Source organism: Peromyscus leucopus, chromosome 1 (genome assembly GCF_004664715.2).
Source record: "Peromyscus leucopus breed LL Stock chromosome 1, UCI_PerLeu_2.1, whole genome shotgun sequence".
Classification (NCBI taxonomy): Eukaryota; Metazoa; Chordata; class Mammalia; order Rodentia; family Cricetidae; genus Peromyscus; species Peromyscus leucopus.
The window spans coordinates 52,694,009-52,705,036 of NC_051063.1; the positions used below are offsets into that span (position 1 = coordinate 52,694,009).

Sequence of the window (11,028 nt, forward strand, 5' to 3'; positions counted from 1 at the left end):
GAGAGAGAGAGAGAAAGAAAGAAAGAAAGAGAAAGAAAGAAAGAAAGAAAGAAAAAGAAAGGAAGAAAGAAAGAAACAGACAAAAGAATTCAACATAAATATCCAAATTCTATGCTAAAGTCAAAGCCACCCACAGCCGTGTCAGGAGCACTGGACCTAACCCCTGTCCTTCACTGTGTAAGCTTAGAATGTGAGCCTTGCTCACATCTGTCTCTTCTGTCACTGGTCAGCTTCTGTAACTTGCAAGGCACCTGTCCAGTGTGTGCTCAGCAAAATGTTAACAGACATTAAGCAGGAAAAAAGTTTTTATGTTCAAAATATATTGGACAATAAAGGATAAAACAAAATTAAGCAGGTTCTTCTATTATAGGACTTCTCAATGCCTTTAATTTACCAATGGGCATTGTGATCCCCAAGAGGGGGTGTGACGCACAGCATTTCCCACATTCATTTGATTACAGAATTAGTTTTCCATGGCTCCTACAATGCAACTTTCAGAAAGGCTGATCTAGCACTTTTCTGAGACTAAACAACAGTAAAGAGAAGCTGCCATTTGTGTGGGGGGTGGGGACTGGGGACAAGCCTCCCCTCTGAGTCATGAATTAGGCACAGGCTGACTTAGTTATACTTTGTTCGCTTGCCTTCTTTTCCCTGGACTCCCTGTCTGAAATGTGAGGAATAATTACACCACTCTGCTTCCCAGGATTACTTTTTTATTGTTTTTAATCTTAAAACTGTGTTCCATATTAATCACTCAAAGTATCCAGACTTTAAAATCCCTGGTGTCCCACTAGCCTGGACAAAGGGATGGAGAGAGCGTGAACCATACATACAGCACTGGCCAGTTTCCCATCTCCAGTGTCTAGGCTGCTATGACAAAGTCAAACTGTAGGCAGGATAAGGCTAAGTGAAAGGCTCTCCCCACAGCCTTTCACTCCCCACAGCACACTGTCCTGAGCACACACCACCGACATCTGAATCTCCTGATGCATCTTTTCAGTACAGACTTTCTAAAGGAAACCCAAGAACTAGGAGGTCAAAGCTATAACTACAAGAAAGAAAAAGTACTGAAAACTATTTCCTTTTTTCTAAAGAAAGGAACTCATTAAGTTTGTGAACAGGGGAAATACACTGTTCCTTTCAGTAAAACTGCTCTCCAGGAAAAGTATCTCAACGTATTTACTATAAAACAATTTAATTTCCCTGTCCCATCACCTGCCACCCTATCCCCACCCCACCCCCAAACCCCACAGATTGTGGATTTCCTCTCATTCTTGGCAGAGTTACCAGAAGAAACATAATACCCCCTTCGGACTGCTCCCAACAGCTGCTGGAACAAGAAGGGGGAGGTCGGGATAGCCCTCCAAAGAGGCCTCTAGAAACGACTCTTCCCTTTCCAAACCACGAAGCCAATGAGCATGACTTCTCTCTCCCGGACCCCTTAAAGCAAAGGGGAGGGCTGCCCAGTGGCTCAGCGAATAAGGACACTTGCCACCAAACCCGACAACCTGAGTTCAATCCTTGGAACCCTCACGGTAGAGGGAGAAAACCATAGGTTGTCCTCTGAACTCCACAGGTGCCCATGGCACGCACACCCACACACATACTCGCACACACAAATAAATAAGTAACTGTTGAAATCTGTTCGAGTAAAGGAACCACAAAGGCAACAGTGTTTCCTTCCCAAGATGCCTACTTCCAACTCAGCTGCCTCTATTTGCCTTAGAGTGAACCTTCGCCTCGGTAAGGCAACATTCCTTCTTCCCTAACCTGTATTTCCCAAAACAGCGCCTTACTACTTGACAGGTCCAGTGTTTTTCATGTTTATTTAATCCAAAGAAAACTGTAATTACATTTAGTGGGGGAGAGGGGCTGGGGAAGAGAGGAAAAGGGAGAATGTGTGTGGCTGCACATTGCCATGGTATACACGGGTAGAGGTCAGAGAACAACTTATGTGAGTTGGTTCTCCTTCCACCGTATGGGTTCCAGAGACTCACACTCAGGCCATGAGGCCCGGCAGCAAGCATCTTCACCCCCTGGACCATCTCAGCGGCCCCAACCCACCAGTTCTTCTTCTTTTCTCTTCTTTCTTTTTTCTTTTCTTTTCCTTATTTTATTTATTTATTTATTGGCTTTTTGAGACAAGATCTCTGACTGTCCTGGAACTCCCCCATGTACACCAGGCTGGCCTCAAACTCACAAAGATCCATCTACCTGCCTCTGTCTCCCAAGTGCGGGGATTAAAGGCATGCACCACTGTGCCTAGCAAATCCACCAATTTCTACATTACATTTCTTATCAAACTCCAATTTAATATACTCTCATTATTACTGGCCATCTGTTCCCAGTCCATATATCTAATTCCCTTCAGGTCAAGAGTTTTAGAAAGCAAAAACGTAGGACTTAATTCAGCAGGGACTCCTCTTTGCTGGTGACATCACACACCAATGCTCTATGGGGAAAGCCCCATTAGCGAGCAACAGAGAGAGATTCAGGAGCCTTCGGGATTTCAGCTGAGACCACCAACAGAGTTCATGAATGTCAACCGAGGGCAGAGGCAATCTCTCTCTTCACCACGGAGAAGCTGAACAGAACCTCCAACATCATTCCCCAAAGGTGATGGCCGGGGCTGAGTGAAGACCGTGAAAACTGTACAAGAGCTGATCGAGAGAGTATCATGTAAGGAATGATTGGGAGTGAGGGGCAGGAGAGGGCAGAGGGGTGAACTAGCTGACCCCACATGTCTTTCCCATCTCTAACTCCTATGATTCTTTGACCTCCAATTTGGTGCTGTGAACAAGGACTGGAAAGTCAACAGACATGGTGGTGTTTTGAAAGGCCTGGCAGCCTGCTCTTGTCATTTAATGCCGTCACATGTATTTTTTAAGGGGTCTCCAAGCCCTGTCCTCATTTCACAGTTGTCACCTTTCTCAGCCATTTGAGCTCGTGTCAAATACCAAAAAAGAAAGAGAACAAGGGAGAATGTGTGGGCGATTAACTGTAGGCTAAAGAGGGGCAGGCAGGGCCCATTGGGTGGCCTGTTCTTCCAGGGAGGGCGATGTGGAGAGTCTGAAGAAAATGAAGAACTGACGTAGCTGAGCCAAGGCAGCCAACCCTCCAACAAGGGGTCAATTCTTTTTCCAGACCGTCTCCTCCTCAGTTCAGACGAGGGCTCCCGGGAGCCGGGGTTCACATGGCCGCTCTTCACTAGGCTCACCATCTTGCCTCTGTGGCCTTCCACCCAGAGCCCACTGACCTGAACAAGACTGCAGAACAGGCAGACTCCCTTGGAAGTGAACCAAGTCCTCTCTTGTCCACCTCATCTGACAGGGTACACCAGAGAAAGTTTCTCAACAATCAGTGTCTGTAGATCGGGGTAGAGGAGTCAATTTTTCCTCTGAAACTCATAATCCATTTTCCCCCTTTATTCCTTCTCACGTTAATTTTCAAGATTTCCCGGAACCTGCCTCAAAGAAAGTCAACTTAAATTTCTCCCTGCTCCACGGTTAGGAGTCAGGACCAGAAACTAATCCAACGCCAAGGTCAACCCAGAGTTAAGGAAAAGACTTCATACAAAGGAGATTCTTTTCTATGTCAACAACTCAAAAGTAATCATTTAAAAACCTGTATGTTTCCTCAGTAATTCTGCCACCCCCTGGACTTCAGAAGTTCAACCCAAACTTGACTCAGATGAAGGATATAGATTTCCAAATGAACTCACGGCAGACTGTAGAGTCTGGTTTTCTCTAGGATTCTGCCTCGAACGTTAGAGAAGTCACCCCTATGGTTCAAAGGCCAGGTGACTAGGAAAGGCAGGGAGTACTTCATCCCTGCAGCCTTGGAGGTCTCCTCTCTTCCAGTCTGCGTCTGAAGGTAGGGCCTGCACCAGACCATTTCCTGCTTCTGCAGGTGTATTTACTATGAGCATGTAAACTGAACCCTCCTTTTATTAACTCAGAAACCATTTAAAAAAAAAAAATAAGGCCTGAGGCTGGAGAGATGGCTCAGTGGTTAAGAGCGCATACAGCTCTTACAGAAGACCTGACTCCAGGCCCAGCACCCTCTGGCACCAGGGATCCAATGTCTCTGACCTCCCCCAGGCACCTACATTCATGTGCACACACCCATACACATCATATTTAAAAACAAATAAAATTTTTAAAAGGCCTTTCTAAATCAACTAAGATAACACAGCCCTACAGGAAACCTCTGAGCAGCTAAGGAGAGGCTGACTCCTCACAGGTAAGGCAGAGGGATAAGAAGAAAGCCTGGGATACTTTTGAGTTGCTAATTGTTTCCTAAAAATCACAGTTTAGGCCTTAAAGACCAGTCAGCAACGCCCTCTCCATTCAGTTAGGAAAGGAAACTTCATGCTTTTTTTTTTCCGGGGCGGAGGTGGGAGGGGGGAGCTCTTAGGTGCAATCATTTTAAAACAAACAAACACACTCTGCTTATCTGTTTCTATCTCACCACTCTGGATGTTAATCATCACTGAAATAGATACCCTCGTCCTCCAGCCTCAAAGAGCTCCAAGGCTGCAGGACCGTCAAAGGAATGAGCCTGCATGCCAGGGCAAACACCTCAGAAGCTCTAGCTACTCCTGAAACCCCTATTGTTAATTCCAGGCAATCTATCCCTGGCTAATGTAAGCACAGCCAAGTAACTGTCCATAGGGTACTTAAAAGGAGATTCCCACCTGAAAATATGTAACACTGCAATAAAGAAGGGGTCAAGTAAGCTTTCTTGACCATGGAGATTGCAAGTCCTATTTAAACGGTTTCTATGCAGGGTCCCCCTTTCTTTGCCCCTACTAATTATCCATATCAGAATTTAGAGAAGCCCTTCTGTTCCTCCCCAGCACAGAGTGCTTTTTGCACAGGGCAGGCATCATATATGGACAGAGCTGGAGTCCAATGCTTTGTTCTTACACACTGAACTGGGTGAGTGCCCACCCCATTCTTTACTCAAAAGATCTCTGTATGAAACACTGCCTTGATTTTTACTCTTATAACCAAGATATTTCTATTCCCCTAGGCTTCATAAAGCTTTCAAATAAAACTTTTTTGAAATCAGATGACTAATTCAAACTACTTTTTGTTTCCTAAAAAAAAAAAAAAGGGGGGGGGGAGAAAAAAAAAAGCCCACTTAGGCTACTTCTTAGTGTTCACTGGGCAAGAGGCCTAAAGGGAAGCAAATTATTTGTTTGTGGTTTTTAAGTGGCTCAAATGCCTTCAAGCACAAGAATAAGACCATTAACAAATGACAAGGAACCCAAGCAGTTCATCTTACTCACCAAAGCTATGATCAGTTAGGAAGAGCTAAACTGAACAGGGCTTGCCCTGGCCGGAAGGTCAGTAAACCTTAGCAGTTAGTGTTTCTAAAACTCACAAGGCCCTCAAGCAGCAAGTGCATCCCTAAGCCCCAGGTTCTGCTGTCATGCTCGTGAATCATTCGGGGCAGGTGAGAGAACCTGGATGGTGTGTGTGTGTGTGTGTGTGTGTGTGTGTGTGTGTGTGTGTGTGTGAGAACCTGGATGGTGTGTGTGTGAGAACCTGGATGGTGTGTGTGTGTGTGTGTGTGTGTGTGTGTGAGAGAACCTGGATGGTGTGTGTGTGTGTGTGTGTGTGTGTGTGTGTGTGTGTGAACCTGGATGGTGTGTGTGTGTGTGTGTGTGTGTGTGTGTATGTGTGTGTGTGTGTGTGAACCTGGATGGTGTGTGTGTGTGTGTGTGTGTGTGTGTGTGTGTGTGAGAACCTGGATGGTGTGTGTGTGTGTGTGTGTGTGTGTGTGTATGTGTGTGTGTGTGTGAACCTGGATGGTGTGTGTGTGTGTGTGTGTGTGTGTGAGAGAGAGAACCTGGATGGTGTGTGTGTGTGTGTGTGTGTGTGTATGTGTGTGTGTGTGAACCTGGATGGTGTGTGTGTGTGTGTGTGTGTGTGTGTGTGTGTGTGTGTGCTATCACTAGGCAGCACTTCCGAATCAAACCATGTCCACTCCTGACATATGCAGAACACAGGGGAGGCAAGCAGTTAAAAAACAGCTTGGGAAAGGCTCTCGAGGACTGAGCACAATCCCAGCTGGCTTGGCCCCACTTTACCGAGCAATGCCATTCCTAGTCTTTAAGGAGCTAAAACTCAAAGCCAGTGCGATTATGTCTTCTGAGAAAGTCAAAGTTTTGTACTGTGCTTACAAAGACACACTTGCTTATCCAGTCTGCAGTGAATTATCCAAAGCATGAATAACAGTCCAGGATATGCAGGGAGCTGTGTTCTGCACTTAGGGAACAGGCACTCTGTGAATTGGGGTACATACCTTCTCTCTTCAGGGATGACAACTACCTCTCCTGGTGGTTTATTAAGTCTTTGCAGCTGTCCAGAAGCAGGTCACACTGGTAAATGCTCTCCACCTGCTATAACAGGCATAATTTCTCCCTCTCAACCCAAAAAAACAGAGCAGTGACCCTGCTCTTTATCAAGTGCCACAGCAAAACAACCTCTCTGGAAAGACAATGCTTCATGCTAGGACACATACACACAAAATTTAAACGCACATATCTAACAACAGTAAAGCAATAATAAATATCATTTGGCAAACCCTAAGCACTTTTTACTATACATTCATTTTCATTTTGTTATCATTCTAAGTTTCTCTCTTTTAGAACATCAGAAAGGAAAATAAAAAATAAACATTGACTCATTTATTCTCCAGAGTAAGAGAAAGCCACTTTGCTTTAGTTAGCTTGAATGCCAGTCATTTTGGACAACTTCTATAATGGGTCAATATTCCTTCAACAAGTTACTCTGTCAGAGTACATGATATACATGAAAGAAAATGTTTCTGAAATCCAGAACTAACTATACACAATGAAAATATGCCAATAAGAAGGGGGGGGGAGAAGAAGAGGAGGAGGAGGAAGAAAAGCACATAAAATGTTTATAAGTAAACTTTACTACAGATTACTGGAGATTGAAATACATAAAATTCTGATTCTTTTCCCTTTGGCTTAAAAAAGTTATTCAGATTTTAAAAAGGGGAGGGGGATACTCGTGTTTACAAGTGATAAGACTGTACACACACCTGAAATCCTAAGGAACCATCGTCACTGAACCAACAAACTGTACTGTACTCGAATAGAGTGAGTGAGTCAAACAAGACAATGGGGGGGAACTTACTCACTACATTAGAGGGCAGGAGAAAAGAGGGCACTTTAGCAAACACAAAACCCATGAAATACAAACACGCGGAACAAACCAGTCATACATGCTAAATAAAAATCAGATGTTAGCTTTACGGTGAGCACAAGAATCCTTGAAAAGGCATAGAGTGGTTTTGGTCATAAACTGAGTATCAGTGGAGTAGTAACTAACACACTGCCATTTCAAGCCAGCAGGTATAATATAACCCTAGCAGATACTACACTCTATCAGGGAGCAACACATTTAAAATGTTATAGAAATGGGAGGCTACACCAGTAGAAGAAAGTGAGAGTGCAGATATAAATTGACCACACAAACGTACATGTGTGTGTGTGTGTGTGTGTGTGTACATTAGTGTACAGCAATGTAAGCTTCCCAAAGTGAAAGAGACGCTTAACAACTGGTGTAGCAATAACTAAGCAGCTATTTAGAGAAAAATATAGTAAAAGAATTTCTTTCCTTGCACAAAAACAAGTGTTACTGATGAAAACGCCATTTTAAAAATCAAGTTATAAGAAAATCAGTTGGCAACCAAATGTGTCAGGTCTGTTGAAGAATTAGAAATTTCTCAGGTTAAGGGGGAGGAGAAAAAAATTACAAGATTGGCAGATTCTAATGAAGTATAAAAATTCTAATAAAAACAGTAGAATAAAAAAATTGACTGGAAAATATATATATCAAAGATGACAGACTAGAGCCAAACATTTATGATCCAGAAAAATTCCAAATTTATAACAAAAACACCAAGACCCCAGTAACAGAGTAGAAAGAGACACTCTCACAGGTGAAACCGACACATGGCAAAATATTTATCCTGGCCCGTGATGAGAGATACAAAGTACCACAGCTTTGGGTACTCTCACTCAGCTACTGAAGTTGCAAAGGTTTTTGGGTTTTGTTTTTGTTAATTCTCACATCAAATTGGTTCCCTCATTCTTTGCTGGTATACGGAGACTTAATCCAGTACCTTTGCATATCAAAACCTTTGCTCAATAATGCCTAGCTTGAGATTTTTATTCTAAGGGACTAATTCAAGACAAATGTACAGTGTGGCATGTGATGGCACTTACAATCCATTGCACTCTTCTGTTAGGACAGGTAAGGGAGCAAGGGCAGGTTGGCAAGTAAGGGGGTGTGCAACTGAAAAACTTTTAAAATGGAAAAAGTTGTGTAGAGATGATTTCTTATGCAAAAAATGGGGGGGGGGTATGCTCCTGTATTACAATTGAGCAGGGCAGGCTGCAATCTGAAAGCTTTTACCCTCACCTCTCCCCAGTGGATGCTCTCCCCTTCCCGTCTAACAACCTATGTGCTTCAGGAATGTTTTGCATTCACAGGTCTCAGACACTACTAGGTCAAACTGCAGGATCTTGGATACAGCCTACATCAGCTCCAACTTGTTGCCTCAAGCAGACATCTTTTGTGGGTCCTTCTGCCTGAATCAAGTCCTAAAATATGTTGACAATGGGACTAAAAGCTTTTTTTTTTTTTTTAAGGATCCGAGCCCTTTTCTGCATATTTGACTTTATCTGAGCCCTGAAGCCTAACAACCTCGGAGAGAGTGGGCGGGATGAAAGGCCACAAAAACACGTTGAAAGACCACCTAGTGGGCCTGGGTCCTTCAAGGCCTGGCGCACAGGACACAGACCAACCTAGCAGTTCCGAGCTGAGGAACCCAGAGAGTCAGAAATTTAGGAAAAGCCACAACTCACAAGGGCTGAAGAGTATTTTAGGATGGCTAATTTAGTGAGTAGCCGCCCACGGGGGAGGGCGCTGACTGAGAGGTGCTCTCCCGACGCTCCCTCGGGTGGGGGAACTCTTGAAGAGGGGTGACCCCGGGATTCCTCGGGGGTGCTGGGGAGGGACCTGGGGGTGGGGGGTGGGGGTGGAGTGAATCTGGGCTTCGGTATTTCGGGTGCCACACGGCCCCGAGCCGACCAGGCCTCGGCGCCCCGCCCTTTCCCAGGACGCCCGCCCGCCCGGGGCGGGGAGCGGGCGGGCGAGCGGGCGCTTACAGGTCGGTGCCGAGCCGCGTGAAGCCGGAGTTGAGCGAGGCCCGGGCTATCCGGCGCCAGAGCAGGTCGCAGCTGGTGAAGCGCCGCAGCCAGCGGCACACCTGGGCCAGGCGCCCGAGGGCCCGCATGTCGAGGTAGGAGCAGATGAGCAGCAGCAGCTCCTCCGGCAGGCGCCAGAGCGCGGGCCCCGCGGCCGGCCGTGTGGCCGCCGCCGCCGCCTCGTCCTCGGCGGCCGCCGCCATGGCCGTCCGGGGCCCCGGGATGCCGCCCCACGCCCGACACCCACGCTCCCGTGCCCTCTCCAGGCTGCCGTCCTCCCGCCGCCCGGGCCCGACCCTCCGTTCCTGCTCCTCCCCGGGCCCTGCGCTCCCCGCATCCCGCTCCCCGGAGCTTCCCGGCCCTTCCTCCACGCCTCCGCCTTCCTCGGCTTCCTGCCCCGGGCCCGCCTCAGCCCCCGGCCCCGCTGGCGTCCTGGCCGGCCGCAGGCCCGGCTTCCCTTCCGCCCCGCTTCCTCTTCCGCCGTGCCCGGTGCCCGCTTTCCCCTTCCCCTTCCCTCGCTTTCCCCGCGCGACCCTCGCCTCCTGCAGTTCCCTCGCCTCCCCGCCCTCGCCTTCCCGGGGCCCGCGGCACCCGGGGGCACCCGAGCGGCCCTGGCTGCCCATGAGCGGCCGCGGGGCCGGCTCGACACGCAGCGGAGCCGAAGACGCCGCCGCCGCCGCCTCCTCGAGAGGAGGCGACACCATGTCGGACCGGGTCACATGGGGCGGCGCGGGCCGAAGCCGGGACCCGCCCCTCACGCCTGCATTTCGGGGTGCGAACCCCAACCTGGGCGCTGACATCCCCATCTTCTGGAGCACCAGGAATACCTGGTTGAAGCACATGTCTTCGAGACTAACGAGGAACCAAGCTTGGTGGCTCACATCTGTAACCTTGGCGTGAGGCTGGCCATGAGTTCAGGGCCCTCCTGGCCTACAGAGAAAGCTCCTGTCCAAATTGGAAAAAAAAAGGTCCCCATCCTAAGGTACAAGAGGAGCCTGTGGCTTCGGGAACCATCTAAGCGGAACCATCTAAGCGGAACCTCTGCCCCCAAGAGGCACCTGCTTGCTTGGCCTTTTGGTTCTGGGAGCGTCCTCTTCCCCCAGGTGATGCCTTCTTTCCATAAGCCACAAACCAGACTCATAAAACTACACCCATAAGTTGCAAAGTTCCATTGTCACTGGTCTCACAAAGGATATGAACCAAGATCTGTCAGTGTACCCGTATAATTAGACAATATCTGGGGAGGTGAAAACAGCCAGCTAAACCCTGAGTCCACGGCTCCCAGAGTCCATCGCTCCCAAACCAAGCAGCACATCACACATAGCTGACCTAAGTCAGTAGCCATCACATAGGGCAAGTTGATTCTCCAAGATTACATCCAATCCACGTCCCGTACCACCACTAGATCGACTTGAACCAGTCTGGAAGGCTTTGGAAGTACAGACCTATGCTGTCCAACATGGTCTGTGTTGGTCCACTTCAATCACCTGTGGCTTGTGTGTGGGTGAAGGGCACTTTCTCCAGATTCAAGTATGATATAGGCACAAGCAAAATACACAGCTGATTTTGAAAAGCTAGGTAAGAAAAGGAATGAAGTAGCTTACATAATTTTCTGTTACATATTGTTAGTAATTTGGACATATTGGAGTAAATTCAGTATGTTTAGTGTAATTGTCAGAAAACTCAAAACTATATGCATGTCATATTTGTGGTTCATGTTATTTCTCTGTGAAACGGCACTGGGCTACATAATAAGATCTGGAAGAGCCAGGCTTGGT

General features: G+C 47.3%; 1 protein-coding gene across 1 annotated transcript in view; it reads right to left on the reverse strand.

Moving 5' to 3' along the window:
• LOC114708152 (F-box/WD repeat-containing protein 4-like) overlaps positions 1–10,233 on the reverse strand; it is a 33,209-nt gene extending 22,976 nt beyond the window's left edge. The window contains exon 1 of the mRNA XM_037207344.1: positions 9,212–10,233. Within this exon, the coding sequence (XP_037063239.1) occupies positions 9,212–10,092 (881 nt within the window). The 5' untranslated portion in view covers positions 10,093–10,233. The remainder of the gene's footprint in view (positions 1–9,211) is intronic.
• Positions 10,234–11,028: the final 795 nt, after the last annotated feature.